Here is a 26,494-nt window from a genome sequence, read left to right as displayed (position 1 = left end):
ATGAGGACAGTGAAGCCCCCCGGAGGTGGATGTGGGGGGCACATACTTTCTCCATATTAATGTCTATGGATGTAGATGAGGACAGTGAAGCCCCCGGAGGTGGATGTGGGGGGCACATACTTTCTCCATATTAATGTCTATGGATGTAGATGAGGACAGTGAAGCCCCCGGAGGTGGATGTGGGGGGCACATACTTTCTCCATATTAATGTCTATGGATGTAGATGAGGACAGAGAAGCCCCCGGAGGTGGATGTGGGGGGCACATACTTTCCTCCATATTAATGTCTATGGATGTAGATGAGGACAGTGAAGCCCCCGGAGGTGGATGTGGGGGGCACATACTTTCTCCATATTAATGTCTATGGATGTAGATGAGGACAGTGAAGCCCCCGGAGGTGGATGTGGGGGGCACATACTTTCCTCCATATTAATGTCTATGGATGTAGATGAGGACAGAGAAGCCCCTGGAGGTGGATGTGGGGGGCACATACTTTCTCCATATTAATGTCTATGGATGTAGATGAGGACAGAGAAGCCCCCGGAGGTGGATGTGGGGTGCACATACTTTCTCCATATTAATGTCTATGGATGTAGATGAGGACAGAGAAGCCCCCGGAGGTGGATGTGGGGGGCACATACTTTCTCCATATTAATGTCTATGGATGTAGATGAGGACAGAGAAGCCCCCGGAGGTGGATGTGGGGGGCACATCCTTTTCTCGTCCGTTTGGTCGGAGGTGGACATATCCTGTGTCCCTCCCTCTGCTGTTGGCGCCTTACAATCGGCCACCTGCCATACCTCGCCGCACTGGCAGACCGCGTGACGAGCGACCTCGGAGCCTGCACTCATCAGGGCTCTGCTGACCCCTGGTGGTCATGTGTGTTCATGCCCTCTTTGCATTGCGCTCCTTCACCTCAAATAAGATGGAAAATAAAAATTTCCAAAAATACAAAATTGCACAAAAATAAAATATAGTTTATGATTTACAGCGATTAAAATGGAGACGTTAGATGTCAAGATTTTTGCTAAGTTCTTACTAAAGTGTTCGTTTCTGTAAGTTTGTTGCGTCTTTACCTTTTCGGCGTCGGAATATTATTGACCCGGGGGATTTTTTTTAGACCCTTTTGAAAAACTTATTGAAAATCTAAAAGAACAGATGTACAGTATTTAGCGTTGCGTCCGACGTTTCAGTGACTTTGTGTCGAATGGATGACGCCGCCGCCGGTGCAAAAGTTGACCCAGAATTGATATATCTCCCCCCCCCCAGCTATAACGACAGGGGTCTCCCCAGAGCCGGCCGGTAACTCGTTGCATTGTAACGTGTTATTGCAGCGAGCAGGTGGCGGCGTTGATAGAGTTACATGGCGATTGTCCGTCTCCATTTTTCACGTCGGCTGCTGGAGAACTTAATGGCTCCCGTCGCTCCGGGTGCTGAAGTTTCCAGGACAGTCGGCTTTTTTCGGCTTTCTCTCCTCTGCTTTGATCTTGGCCTTTTCTTGCGCCGCCCGAACACCTTGAAGCTTTGTTCCCAGCTTTCTTCCCTCGGGTCTTTGTCTCGAGCTTTTCATGGGGAAAAATAGCAGTTACAGTAGGAGGGACACAGGACACCGGCCGCCCAGCGCTGGCGGCACACAAGAGGCAGAAAGGGGTATCCGGGAACATTACCAGATACTGTATGGGGGGCGCTATTGGACAGGGAAGAAACCCCGGGACATGGGGGAGAGGTTAAAACAGCGCCACACCTGCGATAGTTCGGAGCTGGCATTACACCGCCATTGAATTGACGCTCAAGTGCAATACCGCACATGAACTGAGGGCAGGTGTGGCGCTGTTTTTGGAGGCTGTTCTCCAAATTCTCGACAAACCTCCCGTTTACAGACCCAAGACATGTCATTAATGGAGTTTTCCCAATTCAGCAAGTTTTCACCAAACCCACAGGATAGGCCATAGCTTGATGACCGCTGGGGGTCCCACCACTGGGACCCTCTGAAATGCCGCAGTGCAATGGAGCATTATCTCCGACAGGCATGCTGCATTGCGAGGCCTAGTTCTTTGTATTGGTGGGGGCTCAGAGGACAGACCCCCTACGATAAGCAAGTTATCCCATATACTGGGTGGTTGGGACAACCCCTTTAATGACTTAAGGCTTGCATTTTAAACAGGATCAATGGAAAGGTCCAGAGTTTAAAAAGTCCATTTTCTTTCCAAAACAGCACCACCACTGTTCACAGGACCAGTCGTGGTATTGCAGTTAAGAATCAATTACTTCTATGGCGGAATAATACCATTAATGAACACGGCAGCTGTACGGGTGAAGGCAGAGGCCGGGGGAGAGGAGCTGCACCCAACAGGTACTCTTAGGTCACCGAAGACCTACACGGAGTAATGAGAGTTCAGTCTGAAAGCATGTCCTCCGGCCACCTCTATGAGACGCGCTCATGTGGTAGCGTAGACATGTCCGCCCAACTCATCTTCTGTATTCTTGTCCCTCAAACGTGAAGATTCTCATTGGTCCAATGTAAAATACCAAATCGGGTCCCGGGGGGGGGGGGCGAGTCCTATAATTGATTCCACGTCTCCCACGGGAGTAGTACCCAGGGCAGGGAACAATGTTGAGAGTTGTTGTCAGCCAATAACAGCGAGAGCAGTCAGAAGTTGATGAGAGTATTTGTTGGTGGTCCCCTGTAATTTTGATAACCAGCCAGGCAAAACTGACAGCTGCTGGCTGTAACCCTTAACTGTCTGCTTCAGCAAGGCTGGTTATCAAGAATAGAGGGGTCCACACGCTGTATTTTTAATCATTTAAATAATTTAAAAATCCATCGTGGGGTCCCCCCCATTTTAGGATGTTTGCTTTATTTCTGATAAAAAAAACAACTTTATTCTGGCTGGGTGTTTACCATACAATTATAGGATTAATAATGGATAAGTGTCTTGTAGACGCCTCTCCATTACTAAGACGTGAGCTTGCGGTCATGTGACAATACAAAGGTGACATCAACTCCTCAAATATTACCTCACAACCTGGATGTGCCTTTTCTGAGGCTGTTATTTTTAGGATGGGGTGGGGCTATAGCCATGGCCCCTTACCAGCCTGAATACCAGCCTCCAGCTGTCTGCTTTAGCTTGCCTGGTTGTCAAAAATGGGGGAGGGACAACACTTTTTTTTTTTAATGATTTATTTAAATAATTTAAAATACGGGTGGGGACCCCTCTCTTCTTGATAACCAGCCTTGCTAAAGCTCACAACTGAGGTTACAGCCCACAGCTGAGAGTTTTTCCTGGCTGGTTATCAGAAATACAGGGGAATTTTTTTTTCTTGTATTTATAGCGCAGGCAGCAGCTGACACCTGCGCTCGCTTTTATCATCTGAATACAACTCTTAACATGCTCCCCTGCTAGCGCTGACGCAATCAGGAAAGAATATGAGCTTTCTTCAGCACCTGATGCCAGTGAACAGCGCTAAATGTACCGGAAATATCAGGACGTGTGCAAGAGCCCTAATGCATCTTTTCAACCTGTGGGGGCGCTGCAGGGAACATGAACCCTTTCTGCCGGCCGATCACTAGATCCCAGATACAGTAATAACCAAAAATGTAAGGAATATTACCAAGTGTATTTGTAACTGTATGTTATTTATTAATGAAAGAGGACCTGACACTCTATAGATTATTATATATACTGTATTTTTTCGTTGCAGATGTAAACGCCGCCGTTCTCCTAAATCTGGCGATGTGTCTTTTTCTTGCCGCTCCTCTCTGTTACCGAGATACGGCCTCTTATCCTTGTTTTTAAATCTAGTCTTTTTAGCCAACTGGGTGTAACCCCTCAATGTTTCTGTATGGGTGTGTCCTTTAAGACCATGCCCACTTGTAACAAAACTAGATTTATATATGGAGAAGTGGAGGCCGTATCTCAGGAAGGGAGAGGCGCAGGAAAAAAATAAAAGCATCGCCGGATTAAAAAATTATATATCTATATTTTATTTCTCTATCTAAACACAAACATTTTTTACCTTGTTTAAATCCCGCTGTTCTCCCGAAGCCGGCGATGTTTTTCTTTTCTTCCTGCGCCTCCCAGTTCCTGAGATACGGCCTCCTCTTCCCTATATATAAATCTAGTTTTGTTATCCAAGTAGGCGCAGTCCTAAAGGACACACCCACATAGAGAAGTGGAGGGTCACACCCAGTTGGCTAAAAATATTCGCCTTACTAACAAGGAGAAATGGCCATATCTCAGGATTGGAGAGGCGCAGGAAGAAAAGAAAAACATCGCCGGATTCAGGAGAACAGCGGCATTTAGACCAAAGAAAAAGATTACATATTTTTGGCAAGTGACAGGTCGTCTTTAAGACCATAACAGCCGCCAAATGTCTAATGCAACCTCCTCTGTCTTTAGCCTCCATGATGTCCTCAAATCATAGGAAGAGGGATAAAGATAGAGAAAGTGCTTAATATACAGTATATATAGAACATTTCTGCCAAAAGCAAGCCTCCTGCCGGGTTTGAAGGGGAAAAGATCTTTTCTTTTTGGGGTTCTTTAAATCCGATTTTCAGGCGCCGGTCCTTCCGACCCTGCACCCTACAGAAGATTCTTTATGTTCACTTTGGGAAAGTGAATTAATAATGGAAGAAATATCAAAATATAAAATCTAGGGGATCATACATCATCTGGAAACAGAAGCTGATAAAAAAAAACAAACAAACAAACCACAAGTTTCAGGAAAAAAGTGAACTGCAGCAAATTCAACCCGGACTGAATCCAGTGCATAAAGTCAGGAAAAAAATAATTTAAAAGGGGTTATTTAGTATTAGAAAAAATATATAGCGCCACCCCCGTATTCAGGTTGTCTCTGGGATTGCACCATTAAAGTGAATGTAGCTGAGGTGCAATAACACACACGACCTGTGGATAATAGTGGCGCTGTTTTGGAATATAGCAGCCATGTTTTCCTATTCTCTAAGATTATCTAGAATCACAGAAATAAATGAATGTCTGACCCAGGAGCCCCGCCATAGAAAACCAGCGGAATTCTGACACTCGTGGATTTTGTAAACTCAGAATTGAGGGAAACGCATCTTCTTCTGACTTCTCTGTAGAAAGTTTAGATCACAGGCGTCACTTTACTGCAAGGTGGCGACGGACATCTCCGAAGTATGAAGATGTAGCAAGCGCCTTCTTCATTCAAGGGTCACTTTAAAGGGCTTTTCTTTTTTTTTTTCTCTTATTTTTCATGAATTATTTCTGCTCTTCATTACACATATTGCACCTTTTGGCTTTTACAGGTTGTTTGCACATTACTGGTTGTGGAAAGAGTTCACAGAGATCCCATCAGTGAGCTCCATCTGATGGGAAAGTTTGTAACTTTTTTTTTTCTCCCTGCGCTCCTCGCAGCTGAATTATGACCAAATCGAAGTTCAACTCAACTTTGATGTAGTCATAAATCAACAGCGAGGAGATCAGAAAAAGAGAAAACAAAAAGAGTTCCAAACGCTCCGGTCAGAATGCGCTCACTGATCGATTCTCAGCTAACTCATTCTGCAGCCAGCAAAGTGTGGGGGAAAAAATGAAAAAGCCTGTAAAATCCAAATCGTACAAAATACTTAATGCAAAATTTATTTTTAGAATATAATAAAAAAAAAAATTATATACATATTTATAATTAGCGGGGAAACGACTTATACAAAAATATGCAACTATAGATATCGCCATGATTGGGGGAGGGCACTGCCAATCAAAACTTCCTGCCTGTCTGATGGGGCAAAGAATGACCCCAATACTCCAAGACCCTGTGTCAGTGTCTGTCTTCTTAGACCCTGCACTGGGCCCAACAGAGTGGCAGTTAAAGGGATAGTCCAAGAAAAACAGCGCCACCCCTGTCTACAGGTGGTGCATGGTATTGCAACTCAACTCTACAGAACTGTATTGCAATACCACACACAACCTGTAGACTAGTGTGGCACAGTTTCTGTAGGAAATCATCATGTGTTACCGGCCCCTTCATACACGAAGACTGAAAGTCACCGGAATCACTATAAAAATCAAGATCACAACTGTAATAGAAGTAATAAAATTATCCGCCCCGGAATCAGTGCTGTGGGCGAGGGACCGCGATGGGGCATCTCGGGGGGCCTTGTATTATGTGGAAATAGAGTGGAGGGGCGCTTCTCAGTCTCGGGTTCGGTTTGGCAGCTCTGAGTGATTCATTCCCTGATTGTTCTTCTCCAGATCCACTTATTTAAAGGGACCTGTGCGCAGCAAGTGTCATCTGGAGAGGTGGAGGTGCGGGTGGTGATGCAACCGCTCCAACAGCTCCTCGTCCGTCGGCTCCTCCAAGTCTTCCCTGTGTGGGGGAAAAAAAAAAAAAAAAAAAAATCAGATTTAGGAATGTGACCGCTTCGTTTTGCAGTCTCCGAATTGCCCGGGGTGACCTCTGTTCTGGAGGACTTTCCTGTCCTATTGATTTCAATCTGCACCAGTGTAATACCTCCCTTTGCCTTTGGAGGTGCTGCAGGAAACTGAACACTCGCTACAGAGGAATATTTTGTGATCAGCCAATCGCCAGAGGGTCGTTCCAGCAGAAAGGGGTGGTCATGGGCGCATGGGGGTGAACTTTAATGTCACCATAGGCCATAAGTCACCAGTTTTCTATACAGAGGGGAACCGTAAAACACAAGTAACTCAGCGGTATTGCTCTTTTTGCAATGGGCCCCATGGTTTTTCTGTAGCCGCGGCCCCGGTCGGGTACATACACTGATAGTTACCTGAACATGAGCTGGACCGTCATGTGATATTCCACCTGCTGGGACGGAGACAGCGCCGCCGAGTGACGGTAGCTGCGATCCCACTTATGGATAAAGTTCTAAAAAATAAAAAAATAAATATATAGAAAAACGTAAGTGGTGGCGCAGCACAGACGGTGCCTCGTACTGCAGCCCCCATGATCAGTTCTGTGCCTGCACCATCCCCTTACTAACATTTTTTCCCCCTGTTCCTGTTTTTCTGCATTTCAGCAGCCTAAATGGGTTTCAGTTTTTTCCCCTCCTGTAATTCTATTATTTCTGGGAACTTTCTGGTGGGCACCGACGCAGAGGAGAAACGTGTTTGGCGTTTTCTTCCGTTTTTCAGTCCATACTTCCCACTTTTCAGTTATGGATACCGAACACATCGTCACTCGGTGTTTCTACAATTTTTATTCATTTTCAATTTTTTTTTAAATACTTTTTTGAACTTTTTACCGTATTTTTCAGACTATAAGATGCACCTATTCCCCAGAAAATTTGGGTGAGAAATGGAGGGATGCATCTTATAGTCAGAACGCAGGCTTACCGGGGGAGTTGCGGCAGTGGTGTAGCAGGGTCCCTTCCTCAGGGGCCCGGTGGCGGCAGAAGTGTGGTGATGCTGAAGCTCGGTGTCGGTGGTGAACAATTGGTTTCCCTGCGGCCATCTTCCTGAAGCCGTGGGCGGTTTGAGGTCTCGGCTGGGCCTCTCGCGCTTCATTTTCTTGAGGCTGTGGGATTCAGGAAAGTAGCCGCCGGAGGCCGTGCATGTGCAGATTGAGATCTCGGTGGCCCTCGACTTCAGGAAAATAGCCGCCGATAAACCAATGATGCACTCACTTGGCTCTACTCACCGTGGACACCGGGCCGCAGCATCGCCACATTTCTGCCGCCGAAATCCTGAGGAAGGGACCCTACTCCATGCAATGCACTCTGCTCTGCCCCACCGCCGACATCGGACCCGCAGCATCGCACTGATGGAATACCCCGGGACTGCAGCCGGGCTCCTGAGGAAGGGACCCCACTCTACCACCGCCGGCCCTCAGGTAACCCTTAAATTCAGACGATAAGACGGACCCCCATCTTTTTTTTATTTTCCACCAGGGTGCGTCTTATAGTCCGAAAAATACGGTATTACTTCTTCTCTACAGTTTCTATTTATTTGTACTTTCTTGATATTTTTTTTCTATACATTGTTGCATATTTAATACATTAAAGAGGTTGTCCACTACTTCTACCTAAGGACAGGTCATCAGTGTCTAATCAGTCCGGCACCCAGCACATCAGCTGTTATCTGTGGCGGCCGCGGACTGAGTTGGCCTCTCCTGATAGTGGCCGCGGCCGGGATCTGCACATCCATCACCTATTGATTTGAAAAGAAGGCAGACTTGCCGGCCGTGGCCACGATCAGAAGAGGCCAGCTCAGTCCGTGGCCACCACCAATGACAGCTGATCAGCTGGGTGCCGGACCGATCAGACACTGATGACCCAAATCCTTAGGTCATCCCTGGTGGGGGTGACCGGCTCTGTTTGCGCTCCTGCAGGGTCTTTCTTACCTCAAGAATCAAGGCTACAAACAGATTCACCCAAACCACTGAAGAGACGAGCCACCAGGCCACGAAGTACAACTTCGACCATCTGGGAAGAAAGAAGAGACAGGACAATATTACACCGATTTTATCTATGGGACGGCCCCACAGAACACAGTTTATTCCGCCATTTCCAGGAGGAAATACATACAGGGGTCGGACAAAATAATGGAAACACCTAACGTATTGGCATCATAATCTACTAATATGTTATAAACATGCAAACCGTGACATATGGTGATGTTTTGTAGTTGATTATTTGTGTTATGCGATATGTGTATGTAAATTAACTGTTTGTTTTGCAGAATTGTAAGAACATTGATGAGAACCTGATACCAATGGCAGACCGCTCGGATTTTCAAAGAGGCCAAATTGCTGGTGGTCGTATGGCAGGCGCTAGTGTAACAGAAAGTGCCCGAATGCTTGGCGTGTCAAGAGGTACTGTCTCCAAAGTAATGACTGCGTTTGAAAGAGAAGGAAAAACGTCCGCAGCAAAGCACAGGTCCGGACGAAAGTCGAAGTAGACCGAATCATCGTTTACCCTATTTCCGACCTCCGGCCGAGTGTACGTTTGGAGACAGCCGAAAGAAGCATTCCATCCAGTCTGCCTTCTCCCAACCGTAAAACATGGCGGAGGTTCTGAGATGATCTGGGGAGCTATTTCGTGGAGATCCGCCGGGCCAATGATATCCCTTCATGTTAGAATTAACAGCTGCGATTATTTAGGCATTTTGGGCGACCAAGTGCATCCTATGGTTCAAGCACTGTTCCCGGAGGGGAACGCCATCTTTCAGGATGATAATGCACCAATTCATACAGGTAGAATCGTTAAAGCATGGCACGAGGATCATTGTAATGAAGTTGAGCATCTCATCTGGCCCCCACAGTCCCCAGACCTCAACATTATTGAGCATTTATGGCCGATTTTAGAGATTCAAGTTAGACGTCGATTTCCGCCGCCATCGTCGCTCAAAGAACTGGAGGGCGTTTTACCTGAAGAATGGGCTACAATTCACACCTTGTATGAATCCATACCTCGGAGAATCGAGGCTGTAATCGCCGCAAAAGGTGGACCTACACCATATTAAACTAACTTTTGTTGATGTTTCCAGGTGTTTCCATTATTTTGTCCAACCCCTGTATATACATACACACACATACAGCGCCACTTTTAACTACAGGCTGCGTCCGGTACTGCAGTTCAGCCACAATCTATTTAATGTAGACTAGCTGCAATGCCGCACCCTGCCACCAGACAAGAGTGGCGCTATGCAGCTATAATTCCCTGTTATTTTATGGGCACATCACTCACGGACTGGAGTATCGCGAGTACGCCTCCAGGAACACCTGCCAGTTATTCACCACCATCACGTCCCACAAGGTCACCAGGGCCGCCTGCCGCATACAAAGGGAACAACCTGTAAATGCCACCATTCTGGAGACTCAAAGCCGTGGCGAGGAGGAGACGCAGGGCTCACCGCAAAGTCATCAAAGTTATTGGGCCAATACTCCAGCTGCTCGAAGGACCCGCACTGCAACGTCTCGTTCTCGGGGGCTTCATCGGAGGAGCTGAAATTATAGAATGATGGAAAAGATTAACAAACGGACACGTGGTGCGGATGACCCAGACGGGGCCCCCAACCCCGGGAGACTCATTAACATACCAAAAAGACAACAAAATGCCTCCCAATATATACACCAATACAAGATATACCCCCAGTCTAGGAGACGGGAACATCCCTTTAAGACTCCTGTATCACATGATCATAATCCGGCCGCACCACCGCATACCTTATGTTTCTAGGATTAGTAATGGCGCCTTTAAACAGATCAATACCGATGATAGCGAATACGTAGTACACCACCTAAAATAGAGAGAAACTGACATCAGATCTGCGAAACCTGCAAATGATCAAAATAAAGGAGTCCTTACTACACGCACTCCATTTATTTGCAGCAAGACTTAAAGTGAGGGCCTCGCAAGTGGACAGCCCTTGCAAAGCTCTGATATAGAGAAAGAATGATAACTGCTCTCTGACACCACTAGGGGGAGCTCCCTGCATAGAGATGCATGATAAGATCCTGTCTGCCGCCACCACTAGGGGGAGCTCCCTGTATACAGAGATACATGATAAAATTCTGTCTGCAGTCACCACTTGGGGGAGCTCCCTGTATACAGAGATACATGATAAGATCCTGTCTGCAGCCACCACTAGGGGAAGCTCCCTGTATACAGAGATACATGATAAGAGATCCTGTCTACAGTCACCACTAGGGGGAGCTCCCTGTATAGAGAGATATATGATAAGATCCTGTCTGCAGCCACCACTAGGGGGAGCTCCCTGTGTACAGAAATACATGATAAGATCCTATCTGCAGCCACCACTAGGCGGAGCTCCCTGTATACAGAGATACATGATAAGATCCTGTCTGCAGCCACCACTAGGGGAAGCTCCCTGTATACAGAGATACATGATAAGAGATCCTGTCTACAGTCACCACTAGGGGGAGCTCCCTGTATAGAGAGATATATGATAAGATTCTGTCTGCAGTCACCACTAGGGGGAGCTCCCTGTATACAGAGATACATGATAAGATCCTGTCTGCAGCCACCACTAGGGGAAGCTCCCTGTATACAGAGATACATGATAAGAGATCCTGTCTACAGTCACCACTAGGGGGAGCTCCCTGTATACAGAGATATATGATAAGATTCTGTCTGCAGTCACCACTAGGGGGAGCTCCCTGTATACAGAGATACATGATAAGATCCTGTCTGCAGCCACCACTAGGGGGAGCTCCCTGTGTACAGAAATACATGATAAGATCCTATCTGCAGCCACCACTAGGCGGAGCTCCCTGTATATAGAGATACATGATAAGATCCTGTCTGCAGCCACCACTAGGGGAAGCTCCCTGTATACAGAGATACATGATAAGAGATCCTGTCTACAGTCACCACTAGGGGGAGCTCCCTGTATACAGAGATACATGATAAGATCCTGTCTGCAGCCACCACTAGGGGAAGCTCCCTGTATACAGAGATACATAAGATTCTGTCTGCAGCCACAACTAGGGGGAGCTCCCTGTGTACAGAGATACATAAGATCCTGTCTACAGTCACCACTAGGGGGAGCTCCCTGTATACAGAGATATATGATAAGATTCTGTCTGCAGTCACCACTAGGGGGAGCTCCCTGTATACAGAGATACATGATAAGATCCTGTCTGCAGCCACCACTAGGGGGAGCTCCCTGTGTACAGAAATACATGATAAGATCCTATCTGCAGCCACCACTAGGCGGAGCTCCCTGTATACAGAGATACATGATAAGATCCTGTCTGCAGCCACCACTAGGGGAAGCTCCCTGTATACAGAGATACATGATAAGAGATCCTGTCTACAGTCACCACTAGGGGGAGCTCCCTGTATACAGAGATACATAAGATTCTGTCTGCAGCCACAACTAGGGGGAGCTCCCTGTGTACAGAGATACATAAGATCCTGTCTACAGTCACCACTAGGGGGAGCTCCCTGTATACAGAGATACATGATAAGATCCTGTCTGCAGCCACCACTAGGGGGAGCTCCCTGTATACAGAGATATATGATAAGATCATGTCTGCAGCCACCACTAGGGGGAGCTCCCTGTATACAGAGATACATGATAAGTTCCTGTCTGCAGCCACCACTAGGGGAAGCTCCCTGTATACTGAGATACATAAGATTCTGTCTGCAGCCACAACTAGGGGGAGCTCCCTGTGTACAGAGATACATAAGATCCTGTCTACAGTCACCACTAGGGGGAGCTCCCTGTATACAGAGATACATGATAAGATCCTGTCTGCAGCCACCACTAGGGGGAGCTCCCTGTATACAGAGATATATGATAAGATCCTGTCTGCAGCCACCACTAGGGGGAGCTCCCTGTATACAGAGATACATAAGGTCCTGTCTGTAGTCACCACTAGGGGGAGCTCCCTGTATACAGAGATACATAAGGTCCTGTCTGTAGTCACCACTAGGGGGAGCTCCCTGTATACAGAGATACATGATAAGAGATCCTGTATACAGTCACCACTAGGGGGAGCTCCCTGTATACAGAGATACATGATAAGATCCTGTCTGCAGCCACCACTAGGAGGAGCTCCCTGTATACAGAGATATATGATAAGATCCTGTCTGCAGCCACCACTAGGGGGAGCTTCCTGTATACAGAGATACATAAGGTCCTGTCTAGTCACCACTAGGGGGAGCTCCCTGTATACAGAGATACATAAGGTCCTGTCTGTAGTCACCACTAGGGGGAGCTCCCTGTATACAGAGATACATGATAAGTTCCTGTCTGCAGCCACCACTAGGGGAAGCTCCCTGCATACAGAGATACATGATAAGATCCTGTCTGCAGCCACCACTAGGCGGAGCTCCCTGTGTACAGAGATACATGATAAGATCCTGTCTGCAGCCACCACTAGGGGAAGCTCCCTGTATACAGAGATACATGATAAGAGATCCTGTCTGCAGCCACCACTAGGGGAAGCTCCCTGTATACAGAGATACATAAGATTCTGTCTGCAGCCACAACTAGGGGGAGCTCCCTGTGTACAGAGATACATAAGATCCTGTCTACAGTCACCACTAGGGGGAGCTCCCTGTATACAGAGATACATGATAAGATCCTGTCTGCAGCCACCACTAGGGGGAGCTCCCTGTGTACAGAAATACATGATAAGATCCTATCTGCAGCCACCACTAGGCGGAGCTCCCTGTATACAGAGATACATGATAAGATCCTGTCTGCAGCCACCACTAGGGGAAGCTCCCTGTATACAGAGATACATGATAAGAGATCCTGTCTACAGTCACCACTAGGGGGAGCTCCCTGTATACAGAGATACATGATATGATCCTGTCTGCAGCCACCACTAGGGGAAGCTCCCTGTATACAGAGATACATAAGATTCTGTCTGCAGCCACAACTAGGGGGAGCTCCCTGTGTACAGAGATACATAAGATCCTGTCTACAGTCACCACTAGGGGGAGCTCCCTGTATACAGAGATACATGATAAGATCCTGTCTGCAGCCACCACTAGGGGGAGCTCCCTGTATACAGAGATATATGATAAGATCATGTCTGCAGCCACCACTAGGGGGAGCTCCCTGTATACAGAGATACATGATAAGTTCCTGTCTGCAGCCACCACTAGGGGAAGCTCCCTGTATACTGAGATACATAAGATTCTGTCTGCAACCACAACTAGGGGGAGCTCCCTGTGTACAGAGATACATAAGATCCTGTCTACAGTCACCACTAGGGGGAGCTCCCTGTATACAGAGATACATGATAAGATCCTGTCTGCAGCCACCACTAGGGGGAGCTCCCTGTATACAGAGATATATGATAAGATCCTGTCTGCAGCCACCACTAGGGGGAGCTCCCTGTATACAGAGATACATAAGGTCCTGTCTGTAGTCACCACTAGGGGGAGCTCCCTGTATACAGAGATACATGATAAGAGATCCTGTATACAGTCACCACTAGGGGGAGCTCCCTGTATACAGAGATACATGATAAGATCCTGTCTGCAGCCACCACTAGGAGGAGCTCCCTGTATACAGAGATATATGATAAGATCCTGTCTGCAGCCACCACTAGGGGGAGCTTCCTGTATACAGAGATACATAAGGTCCTGTCTAGTCACCACTAGGGGGAGCTCCCTGTATACAGAGATACATAAGGTCCTGTCTGTAGTCACCACTAGGGGGAGCTCCCTGTATACAGAGATACATGATAAGTTCCTGTCTGCAGCCACCACTAGGGGGAGCTCCCTGTGTACAGAGATACATAAGATCCTGTCTACAGTCACCACTAGGGGGAGCTCCCTGTATACAGAGATACATGATAAGATCCTGTCTGCAGCCACCACTAGGGGGAGCTCCCTGTATACAGAGATACATGATAAGTTCCTGTCTGCAGCCACCACTAGGGGAAGCTCCCTGTATACTGAGATACATAAGATTCTGTCTGCAGCCACAACTAGGGGGAGCTCCCTGTGTACAGAGATACATAAGATCCTGTCTACAGTCACCACTAGGGGGAGCTCCCTGTATACAGAGATACATGATAAGATCCTGTCTGCAGCCACCACTAGGGGGAGCTCCCTGTATACAGAGATACATAAGGTCCTGTCTGTAGTCACCACTAGGGGGAGCTCCCTGTATACAGAGATACATAAGGTCCTGTCTGTAGTCACCACTAGGGGGAGCTCCCTGTATACAGAGATACATGATAAGAGATCCTGTATACAGTCACCACTAGGGGGAGCTCCCTGTATACAGAGATACATGATAAGATCCTGTCTGCAGCCACCACTAGGAGGAGCTCCCTGTATACAGAGATATATGATAAGATCCTGTCTGCAGCCACCACTAGGGGGAGCTTCCTGTATACAGAGATACATAAGGTCCTGTCTAGTCACCACTAGGGGGAGCTCCCTGTATACAGAGATACATAAGGTCCTGTCTGTAGTCACCACTAGGGGGAGCTCCCTGTATACAGAGATACATGATAAGAGATCCTGTATACAGTCACCACTAGGGGAGCTCCCTGTATACAGAGATAGATGATAAGTTCCTGTCTGCAGCCACCACTAGGGGAAGCTCCCTGCATACAGAGATACATGATAAGGTCCTGTCTGCAGCCACAAATAGGGGGAGCTCCCTGTGTACAGAGATACATAAGATCCTGTCTACAGTCACCACTAGGGGGAGCTCCCTGTATACAGAGATACATGATAAGATCCTGTCTGCAGCCACCACTAGGGGGAGCTCCCTGTATACAAAGATATATGATAAGATCCTCTCTGCAGCCACCACTAGGGGGAGCTCCCTGTATATAGAGATACATGATAAGTTTCTGTCTGCAGTCACCACTAGGGAGAGCCCCAATTGCGCTCAAAAAATGTAATCTGCACACAGTGAGCTCCCACTAGTGGTGGCTGCAGGCATGCACATGTTTTATATAACTATGGCTGTCTGCGAACACTGCAATGAAGTACATTTTGGACCAAAAAACTCCCAAATAAATGATACTTACCACCAGTATGCCAGCGAATGCCCGTAAATTCTTTACTAGATCCAGCACAGTGCCGGCAACCAGTGCCATAACCTGAAAGTGAAGGAAAATCGTAGTTAGTTACCGATAACGGTATTTCTCCGATCCCATGGCGGCACCACGGAGAGGGGATCCGCACCACGGAGAGGGGATCCGCCCCACGGGGACAGGAAACCTATAGACAAAAAGGCGGTACCTCTCTCCCGCGTCAGTTGTTTTACAGAGCATTTAACGGAACTTTGGCCTATAACATGAACAACTTTAAGAAAAACAATATTTCTATAATCATTAAACTGCGTAGAGGAGACACCACGTGACTATTTGGCTAAACTGTATTTACAATAAGTGCGCACCCCACGCGTGTAGGGAGGGAATATACGGGTGCCATCATGGGATCGGAGAAATACCGTTATCGGTAAGTAACTACGATTTTCTCCTTCCCCCATCACGGCACCACGGAGAGAATTGCAGAGAACATCTATTAGGGGGGGGGGGGACCACTGCCTCCAGCACCCTTCTATCAAAGGTTAGATCTGAGGAGGTGGCTAGGTCCAGCCGATAGTGGTTAAAGAAAGTTGAAGGAGAGGACCAAGTAGCGGCTCTACATATCTGCTCAATGGAGAGGCCTGCTCTCTCTGCCCAGGAAGATGACACCGCTCTTGTGGAATGGGCCGTTATTCTGCCTGGGATGTCCGCACCTTCTGACGAGTACGACAAGGTGATGGCGTCCCTTATCCACCTTGCCAACGTGCTCTTTGATGCCTTCCGCCTTTTCTTTGGCCCCTGGAAGCAGACAAAAAGAGACCTATCCTTCCTACACTCCCTGGTTGCCGCTAAGTATTCCATTAGGCATCTCCTGACATCTAATGTGTGCAAGGTCTCTTCTCCCTTGTTTTTGGGATTGAGGCAAAAGGAGGGGAGAGAGATTTCCTGGGTTCTGTGGAATCGGGACGCTACCTTCGGCAGGTAGGCTGGGTCTGTCCTAAGTACCACTCTACTAGGATCTGAGTAAACGGAGGGAAGGCTGACAGGGCTTGAATATCACTTATTCTGCGGGCCGATGTCAGGGCTACCAAGAGGGCGGTCTTGAGCGATATCAGTTTTAGATGGGCCTCTTTGTAATGGTTCAAAGGGAGGTTTGGTCAGGGCTGAGAGTACCAAGTTTAGGTCCCAGGGAGGAGTATTTAGGGAAAGTATTGGTCTAGATCTACCGGCTGCTTTGATGAACCTGGCAACCCACCGGTTCCCTGCCAAGTCATAGTCGTAAAGGGCCCCTAGGGCCGCCACCTGAACTTTCAGTGCACTGGTAGCTAAGCCTTGTTCTAAGCCCTTCTGTAGGAACTCTAAGATCTTTGATAGAGGAACCGCCCCCCATGCGCTGGCATTTGATACTAAGAGGAATTTCCTCCAGATCCTCCCATGCAGTCTGGTGGTTACTGGTTTCCTACACCATAGGAGAGTGGACACTACATTTTTGGAGAAGCCCTTGTTGGTCAATAGCGCCATTTCAAATTCTAGGCCGTCATATGTAGGTTCTCCACCTGGGGGTGTAGTACTGGGCCCTGCGAAAGCAAGTTCGGGATATCCGGGAGGACCCAAGGGTCGGAGATGGACATTCTCCTCAACCACGAAAACCACGTCCTTCTCGGCCAGAACGGGGCTATTAATATTACCCTTGCCCTGTCCTCCCGAATCTTCCTCAGAACTGATGGAATTAGGACTATTGGAGGAAACGCATAGGCAAAGGGGGAAGTGCCGGAGAATCATGAGGGCGTCCAGGGCTACCGGGTCCCCGGAGGGGTCTATGGAGCAGAAGGTTTCCACCTTCCGGTCTGTGCTGTTGGCAAATAGGTCTATGCTGGGTATTCCCCATAGTGTCATGATCTGGGTAAAAATTGCCTGGTTTAACTCCCACTCCCCATGTCTCAACTGTGTGCGACTTAGGAAGTCTGCCGTCACGTTGTCTGCTCCTTTTATGTGTAGTGCCGTCAGTGAGCCTAGATTTTCTTCTACCCACTGGAAAATTGATTTTGTCACTTCCCTTTGGGCATGGGATCTTGTCCCACCCCGATGGTTCAAGTAGGCTACTACTGTGCGGTTATTCGAAAATACCCTTACGTGGTAGGGCTTGAGGGAGTTCAGAAAGTACCGGAGGGCGAGTTTTACGGCTAAGAGCTCCTTCATATTTGAGGAGGCTCTTTCTTCGTCCCTCGTCCAAACCCCTTGTGCTACCTGGTTGTCCAAGTGAGCCCCTCACCCCCTGGGGCTTGCGTCTGTGGTAAGGACTCGAGATATCGCCAATACCCAAGGGACTCCCCGGGCTAGGTTGGATGGTTCCTCCCACCACTCTAGCGAGTGGGCTGTTTCGGGTGTAATGTCTAACCGCCCTTCTAAATTTCCGTGAAGGGAAACCTCTGCGGCTAGTATCTACCACTGGAGATCCTTTGTATGGGCTTGGGCCCACCGTACAGCCGGGATGCAGGCTGTCATTGAGCCGAGCAGGGACATGGCTTTCCTTAGTGTTGTCGCTGTGTGCGTTTTCGCTATCTGCCTCATGTGCGTCATTTTCCCTTCTGGGAGGTGACACTCTTCTCTGAGCGAGTCTATGGTGATGCCCAGGTACTCCTGTACTTGACTCTGAGTTGTCCGAGATTTTGGCAGGTTTAGCAGCCAGCCTAGATTGGTTAGTGTTTCTATAGTCCTGTTCAGCTGATCCCTGCAGTGAGAAGGGGAGTTGCCTACCACTAGAAAGTCGTCTAGGTATGGAACTATGAGTACATCCTGCTCCCTTAAGTGTGCCATGACTTCCGCTATGATTTTTGTGAACACTCCCGGAGCGATGGCCAGCCCGAATGGGAGAGCCTTGAACTGGTAGTGCCTTATTTCTCCTGTTATAGTAACTGCAATCCTGAGATCCTGGGGATAGTCCGTGTGTATGGGGACGTGATAGTGCTCGACTTAAAAGACGCGTACTGTCATGAAGCAGGCGGGAAACAGCATTTTTACTGCGGATTTTATTGCTTCCATTTTGAACGGATGGATTGTCAGACACTTGTTTAGTATTTTCAGGTTTATTATCGTCCTGAATGTCTCGTCTGGCTTCCTCCTCTGGAAGATAGGGGAATAGAAGCCTTCTCCTTTTTCCCGGCGGGGGACTTCTTGTAGTACCGATTTCTCCACCAGGTTCTGAATTTCTTGTTGGACTGCTTCCTGCTCTTCCGCTGACTGTCTTTGCAGGGTCACTACAAAAAAGGGTTTGGGTGAGGTGTGAAAGGGTAATCTGAGGCCTGTTTTTATCATGTTTAGGATCCAGGAACTGTTTGATATTTTTTCCCAGGCTGGGAAGAAGTGGCCTAATCTTCCTCCTACCTGGGAGACACCTTCATTGGGGTTATTTCTTGTCCGTTGGTTTCCCAAACATGAACCCCTTCCCTTTTCCTCTCCTGTCCTCCCACTTATCCTGGGGGTTTCTAGGTGGCTTTCTCTGGATAAATTTCCTGCTCCGAAAACGTTTGAAGGGGAAATTGGACTGGTTGGGGAAGGATTTCTTTTTATCCCCTGCTTTGTCAAGGATGTCGCCCAACATAGGGCCGAACATCAATTCGTCTTCACAGGGAATGGAGCAGAGTTTGGATTTCGTCTGCAGGTCCCCCGTCCAGCATTTGAGCCAGAGTGCTCTCCTTGCCGCATTTGAGAACGAAGCTGCCCTGGCTGCCAGACGGATTGAATCCGCGGATGCGTCTGCCAGAAAGGCCGCCGCTCCTCTCATCAATGGGATGGAGTCTAAAATCGTGCCTCTTGGGGTCTTGCTTTTCAGATGGCTCTCCAATTGATCTAGCCACACCATCAAGGCTCTAGTGGCGGCTATGGCGGGTTTCAGTCCTCTTCCGGCTGCCTCCCAGGAACCTTTTAGGAAAGTTTCCGCTTTTTTGTCCATGGGGTCCTTTAACGTTCCCATGTCTTCAAACGGCAGGGCGAATTTTTTTTGATGCTTTCGCTATGGCTACATCCACCTTTGGCGCTTTCTCCCAATGAGAGCAGCTTGGGTCATCAAAGGGATACTTCCTTTTGGGAGTCAGGAGGCCCTTTTTTCCCGGCCTTTTCCATTCTTTCTGTATTAGTGCTTGTATTTTCTCGTTCATAGGGAACGACCTTCTCTTCTTTTGTTCTAACCTGCTGAACATGGCGTCTTGGATAGTTCTTTTGCGCCTGGTGTCCACCAGCCCCATAGTCGTTCAAATTGCTTTTATTAAGTTATCTGTTTCTTCAATGTAGAAACAGCTGTGACCCCCTTCTTCGGATGACGAGGAGTCGGACCCTGAACTTCCCGAGTTGGATGAGGATGATGAGGGTTCGCTCTCCCTCTCACTGAGGTCTGACTCGGGGTCTCTGGTCTTTGCTTTCTTATGTTTTTTGCTTCCTCTCTGAAGGGTTTTAACAGCATTTCCTACTTGGTATTGGATTAGGTCCCTCAGATCGGAGGCGAACCTCAGGGATTCTTTACAAATCGTGTGGTCAATGCAAGCTTGGCAGAGCCTTTTTCCCCACCCTGTGGGAAGCTCTTCTTTACAGAGTGGGCAGATCTTATGGTTAACCTTCTGCATGCACTTCTTTCCCTAAAAGAGAGGGACCCTAGTTACAGACTGTACGTTCATGTGGTCCACGTACCCACCAAGCCGAAGAAGGATACCAGATCTGGAGGGACCACCGGGTCTGCCGAAGCCTTGTCTTTTGGGGCCACCGCCCCACTGGACTCCTTGCTGCGACGGGACTCCGAGCGGCTGCTGCTACTGCTGTGTCTGGTCCTTGGGATCCTTCTTCCGGCGTTGCGGCGACTGCCACGATTGCCGCTGGCGTCCTGTATCTGAGGGCATATCCGGCTGTGACTGTTCCTCTGGAGGCTCGCTCATTTTCCCAGCAAACTCCCTTTTTTATACCCTCGGCGTCCCCCTCCCTGCCATGTGGGGAAGCACGCTTTTTCCATATGGGTGTGCGCCGCCGCTGCCTCTTTCCCCGGCCTCCCGGGGTTCCCAGAGATGCATTGTGCGCCCGGGCTGACATCACTAAGCTCCGACCCCCGCGTGTGCGCTCTGAGATCCTTCCCAGAGAAGCATAGCGGCGGTGGTGACGGCCGCAGGCCCCTGCACACCGCCCTGTGAGCGCGGCTCCCGCTCGCAGCGCTGCCTCGGCCCTACTCCACCGGGCTTCCAGCGCCCGCTGACGCCGCTGGTGGTGACTGTTGCAGCCTCTCTGCCGTCCTGTGAGCGCGGGCTCCCACTCGGCTATCTCAGCCCCACTCCACCGGGCTTCCAGCGCCCGCCGCCGACGCTACCCTGGAGCGCTTCTCTCCTGGGGCTCCTGGGTGAGGCGGACTTTGGCAATACTTCTGCCGCCTCACCACCCCCTCCCCCCCCTCCCTCACACCCTGGAGGCCCGCTGACCTTCCAGCGGTGGCGCCTCGGGTCACCACCCGAGCCGGGACAGGGAACCCCCGCTGTCGTCCTCCGGACTGGTCGGCCCCGGCATCAACGACGACTGGTGAGTCCATAGGTTCCCTGTGGGGACAGGAAACCAACTGACGCGGGAGAGAGGTACCGCCTTTTTGTCTGTAGGTTTCCTGTCACTGGGGGGCGGATCCCCTCTCCGTGGTGCCGTCATGGGGGAAGGAGAAAATAATGTTACTTCAGCGTTAACATTTTTTTTTTTTAAAAATCACTGTATAGAAAAAGCTTGAAAATTCAACCTGCAGCCGCCACTGGGGGGAGCTGGAGAGCTCATAGCATACAGTTATCATTGAGATCAGTGTTTGGAGCAGTATGCAGTAAGCTCTTGAGCTCCCCCTAGAGGAGGCTGAAGGCAGAACTGAAGTGCTGGTGATCATGGCTGCAGGGGGTCACCAGCATTGACCGTGCAGAGCGCTGACTGCCGGGATCGGAGACATCTCTGATCTGGGCAGATGCAGCAGGAACACGGTTCTGCGTTACAGCCATCCTCCGGCGGGGATAATGGCAGCACCTGACCATTCAACACAATAGTACCCGACGAACTATTACACCAGAGTGATGTCACTTGAGTCAGTCTCAAAGGGAGTGGTAGCTTGATCCCATACCAAGCGGGGTATGGCCGACTCGCCATGTAGGAGTCTCACCCACCTTCATATTTGGGATGATTCGCAGAAATCTGAAGACTATAAACATGTTGACAAGACGGACCATTTCCCATAGGGACAGCAGACCCTGCACGTCCGGCTTCCTGCAACAAAAAAAATGGTAAGTGGAGCGCCCCCAATCCCCATCATGGCTTGAAGGGATTATGGTGACACCGCATCTGGCTGCAGTTTTTGAACCCATTTTGCCCAAAAAGCAGCGGCTGCACGAGGCTTCAGCTACACGACCCAAAAATACCGCATTACTTACCAGCCGGGATGTGGGAACTTGTATATTGCAAAGGTAGCAATCTCCAAAACCTGCAAGACAAGGACAAGGCGCTCCTGAGGACTGGTCACAATGAGAGAGAATACTGCCTTCAGACAGGAAAACCCCTTTAAAGTCAGAGACTAATGACAATTTCTGGTCATTTACCAGCAGAATCAATGTGAGGACTCCATCAAATATGTTGCTGCTGTAGGAGACATAGTTCTTAATCCCCAGGGAGAAAACCTTCAGGGCCATTTCCAGGACATAGTAGAGGATGAAGAAGCAGTTTATGGCCTGCAGATGATGAGAAACAAGTGAGTGATCCCTTTACTTTCAGCAGCCTCTGCAGCCAAGGGCCGAGTCCCTCCTGCAAACGGCACGGAAGACATTTTCCCCAGAGAAAATACTGCCAGTGCCATTTTCAAGACATAGTAAAAAAAAAAAAAAAAAAAAAAAGGAAGAAGCCATTTTTTGTCCTGCAGATAATCCTAGAAACATGTAATATGATTCCTTTACTTCCAGCAGCCTCTACATACAAATTTTAAATTAAAAATACTCACACCTAAGAAGAAATCATCCCGATCGCTCCCGGATTTCTCCGCATCAATCATCAGGACAGCCTGTCAAGATGTCAAAAGACCATAAAAATCATAGCCAGAAAAGTAGTCAAGAAGTACTCTCTAGGGGTCTGACCGCTGGGGGGGGTCTAATCCTTATAGCGCCACAAAATCACCTAAGCTGAAGTACCAGACTCGGCCACCACAAGACGTATGGAGTAGTTTCTGGTAAGTAATGAAGAGAAGTTCTGTACTTACAGCAGCAATGTGTGCTCTTTATCAGCTGCTTGGGTGGCAGGACGAGGACGGCGCGCGCTGGCCGGACGAGGACGGCGCGCGCTGGCCGGACGAGGACGGCGCGCGCTGGCCGGACGAGGACGGAGCGCGCTGGCCGGACGAGGACGGAGCGCGCTGGCCGGACGAGGACGGCGCGCGCTGGCCGGACGAGGACGGAGCGCGCTGGCCGGACGAGGACGGAGCGCGCTGGCCGGACGAGGACGGAGCGCGCTGGCCGGACGAGGACGGCGCGCGCTGGCCGGACGAGGACGGAGCGCGCTGGCCGGACGAGGACGGCGCGCGCTGGCCGGACGAGGACGGAGCGCGCTGGCCGGACGAGGACAGCGCGCGCTGGCCGGACGAGGACAGCGCGCGCTGGCCGGACGAGGACGGAGCGCGCTGGCCGGACGAGGACGGAGCGCGCTGGCCGGACGAGGACGGAGCGCGCTGGCCGGACGAGGACGGAGCGCGCTGGCCGGACGAGGACGGAGCGCGCTGGCCGGACGAGGACGGCGCGCGCTGGCCGGACGAGGACGGCGCGCGCTGGCCGGACGAGGACGGCGCGCGCTGGCCGGACGAGGACGGCGCGCGCTGGCCGGACGAGGACGGCGCGCGTTGGTCTCTGGTCAACTACATTCTATGGACTTATCGAATGACAAGACATCAATATCACAGTCACGTAGAACCCCCCTTAAAAAATGTTTGGCACTAGGACACATCCTGAATTATTAGGGTAAATTGACATTAGGGCGGGTGGGTTCTTCGCTCGGGAGAACCCCCGATTATATAGCAGAGAGCCTCATCTGCTCGGGATTTCGTTTTCTAGAGTGTAAGTGTGAAATACTACACAGCGCAGAAGTCATCACTTACACAGATGGAGAGGAGATTAGCCAGAGCCACCATGTTCCCCAGGTAGTCAAAATTGCGATGGCTGCCGACGACCTGCAAAATCTGAAGGAACCTGGACTGATACGTGGGCTGCGGTGGGTGCTGTGAAAACAAAGGTCCGAAGTACGCAGTTAGATAGGTGATAACTTGTGATCACTGGAGGTCGGGCTAAGAGGTCAGACCCCCAGTTATCCCATGCCGATAAGATAGAACTTGCTACAACTCCAACAAATCATCGAATTAAAACTTCTGTAACTTTCTAATAGTGACATGTGACTTCTCCCTAATCTGGGCTCTCTGCTGCTTTCAGTGACCTCAGAGGCTGACGCTCGGCCGTCTCCCTGCTCACAGCTGCAGTTTGTCACAATGTACTTTAGGGCCGTTTGTCGATAGGAGAACATTGAGGTTCTGCATGTGATACAATGCAACAGAAACTCAGCTGTGCGAGCAGCACAGTACTACAGGTTAGTTGTCAGCTCCTGACAACCCACAGTGGATGCTCCAATCTGCAGCAGACTGCTGAATACAGGACATAAAAGGAGCGGGACGATATCCAGCCCCCAGAAATCGGCCAGTGTGCAGTCTGACACTGCTATGGGCGACCCCCTCCGATGACAATGGACAGACCTGGAGGCGAGAGCTGCGCACGTTACCTGTCTGACCGGATCCTTATCCAGCTCATCGAACAGCTTCTGGAACAGCTCTGCAGAGATGACGCTGCCGGGGCAGCATTTCGCTTGCTGCAAAAAAAGAAGAAAAAAAAAATAAATAAAAGTGGAATATAAGGATTCCATTAAACAAACCGCAGCGACCTCGGCGGCCCCAACCTCCATGATCGCCATCTTGCAGTAGGCATCCAGCTTGACTTTCAGTAGAACTTTAGTGAAGGTCTCACAGTCCACACCGTCCCTGGGAGAGAGGAAAGGACTCGTAGGAGTGAACATGGCCGCTGCACACCGACCCAACAACGCTCATCATACACAAACTACTGTGACACCTGAGCGACATTGCCCAAAAATCAGAGTCAAATGTGCATAGGAATTACTGGGCCACCGCTTGTAATCGCTGCGACTGATCAACCCCTTAGATTCAACGGCTAATATCAACTGTGGCATCTGAGGGGTTACACAGCAGTGAGGAACAGAGGGACCACCAGAAAGTAAGTAGTCTCAAAAAAACATTCCATAAAAGTCCAAGTTCTTGAACCCACAATCGCTGGATCCCGGTATACAGAGGATTAATACCGCCGTCTACGGCATCACTGAGAGTCTGGGCTTCATTGGATTAATAACATGGCAGACATGGGGAAGGCAGAGTACGTGTGCAGAGCCGCTGTAAGTGCGGCAGATGCTGCTCAGGGGTTAACAAACACTGCCTAAACAACAACTACGGCACTGTGCTAAAAAAAATAAGAGTTAATAAATATTACAATAATAACTAAACACTGTCCCACACTTACTGGTCACGATTGCTGCATGTCACCTCCCGGTAGAAGGAGAGAACTTCAAAAGCCGCTCGAATTCCCAGTCTTCTCCTCAGCAGCGACGCCTGCACCGATTTCTGCAGAAAAGAACCAAATAAAGGAGAAAAAAAAAAAAAGAAACCAAATGTGTCCTCACTAACCACCCGGCAACAACGCCAGCCTCCCGCTCGGTGCGATTCATGGCGATAGCAAGTTTGTATTTTATTTTTTAACTTTTCTTCTATATTTTACTAGTTAAAAAAATGAAAATAAGAAAATAAACTTTGCATTACACCATTCTCTGGGACCAGTACATTTATTTCTCCATTGATGGAGCTGGTTTAGGGTTTGGCGATACATTGGTATCATTTTGGGGTATACGCGTCATATTGATAGTTTTCCTTTTTTTTTTTATTGCATTGTTTGCGGCGACCAAAAAGCAGCAATTCTTGCACTTTTATTTTTTTTTTTTCTTCCCAATCCTGGACATTCCCTTTAACTGTAGGGGCTAATAAACGTACCATTAAATAGCCGCGGAACTGGTTGTAGATGACGGCGGTCAGCAAGTTCATCAGGATCAGACTTCCTGCGGAACAAAGGAGAGTAAGTAATGGAGTAATATTAACGGCCGGGGGACGGTGGGATCAGGACGGACCCCCGCATGTCACCTACCTATGACTGTGAATATGATGAAGAAGAGGGAGTACGCCCGGTTGTAGGAATACGCCGGAATCATCACTGTCGGGGGACAAGGATTCAGGACAATCAGGTTATTAAGCGACAGCCGGGAATGTATCTCGACTACGGTGTCAACGCCTTAATGACCAGTTACACTTTTATTTATTTCATCCCTCGCCTCTGGTACTTTTCAGTTTCAGAGAATATAGAAACGACTGGATAACTAAGAAATGGAGAAAAGTTTAACTAAAACTTTTTGCAAATTTATATTTTTACCCCCTAGAAGACCAGATGAGCCAAGAAAAGAGTTCACAGATAAATAGATTGGGAATTGAACTTTCCAATTCTCATCTCCCCCAATATCATCTGTTGTTGGAAAGGGGCAACAGTGGGGAAAAGAAAAAAACCTCTACACATCAGATTGTCGTTTCGTCCCGGTGAATTTGGAAAATTTGGCCGACTTTCATTTACCATGTATGGAGACTTTGGAAATCACTCATTTAACCCATTATTGACATCTAAAAAGGCAAAACTGTACCCTTGAAAGTGCCATTATTAAAAGAAGTTTAAAGAGGACCGGTCACTTGCTCAAAAATTATTGTGAAATGCCTTGTAAAAATCCCCGAGCTCCACTGATTCTGCCGCACTTTTCCGTTTTGAGCTGCGTCTCTCTATTGCACAGATATTCACGTTTGTTCCTTCTGGAGCGCAGTATGTGAAATCTCTTCTTGT

The 26,494-nt window shown here is 49.0% G+C and overlaps 1 protein-coding gene across 2 annotated transcripts in view; it reads right to left on the bottom strand.

Moving 5' to 3' along the window:
• Nucleotides 1–3,617: 3,617 nt before the first annotated feature.
• TPCN2 (two pore segment channel 2) overlaps nt 3,618–26,494 on the bottom strand; it is a 43,947-nt gene continuing 21,070 nt past the window's right edge. For both annotated transcript variants that reach the window (XM_073541736.1, XM_073541737.1), the window contains exons 9-25: nt 25,757–25,822; nt 25,606–25,670; nt 25,082–25,182; nt 24,450–24,531; nt 24,276–24,362; nt 23,605–23,724; nt 22,462–22,521; nt 22,067–22,195; nt 21,902–21,951; nt 21,638–21,737; nt 15,468–15,539; nt 10,161–10,234; nt 9,848–9,938; nt 9,682–9,764; nt 8,337–8,418; nt 6,766–6,863; nt 3,618–6,344 (exon numbers count right to left, since the gene is read on the bottom strand). In XM_073541736.1, coding sequence (XP_073397837.1) covers nt 6,266–6,344; nt 6,766–6,863; nt 8,337–8,418; nt 9,682–9,764; nt 9,848–9,938; nt 10,161–10,234; nt 15,468–15,539; nt 21,638–21,737; nt 21,902–21,951; nt 22,067–22,195; nt 22,462–22,521; nt 23,605–23,724; nt 24,276–24,362; nt 24,450–24,531; nt 25,082–25,182; nt 25,606–25,670; nt 25,757–25,822 — 1,439 coding nt within the window. In that variant the 3' untranslated portion in view covers nt 3,618–6,265. The remainder of the gene's footprint in view (nt 6,345–6,765; nt 6,864–8,336; nt 8,419–9,681; nt 9,765–9,847; nt 9,939–10,160; nt 10,235–15,467; nt 15,540–21,637; nt 21,738–21,901; nt 21,952–22,066; nt 22,196–22,461; nt 22,522–23,604; nt 23,725–24,275; nt 24,363–24,449; nt 24,532–25,081; nt 25,183–25,605; nt 25,671–25,756; nt 25,823–26,494) is intronic.

Source organism: Dendrobates tinctorius, unplaced genomic scaffold (genome assembly GCF_039654945.1).
Source record: "Dendrobates tinctorius isolate UK_male_01 unplaced genomic scaffold, ASM3965494v1 ptg000124l, whole genome shotgun sequence".
NCBI classification, from domain to species: domain Eukaryota; kingdom Metazoa; phylum Chordata; class Amphibia; order Anura; family Dendrobatidae; genus Dendrobates; species Dendrobates tinctorius.
This window is presented reverse-complemented; position numbering and strand designations above follow the sequence as displayed.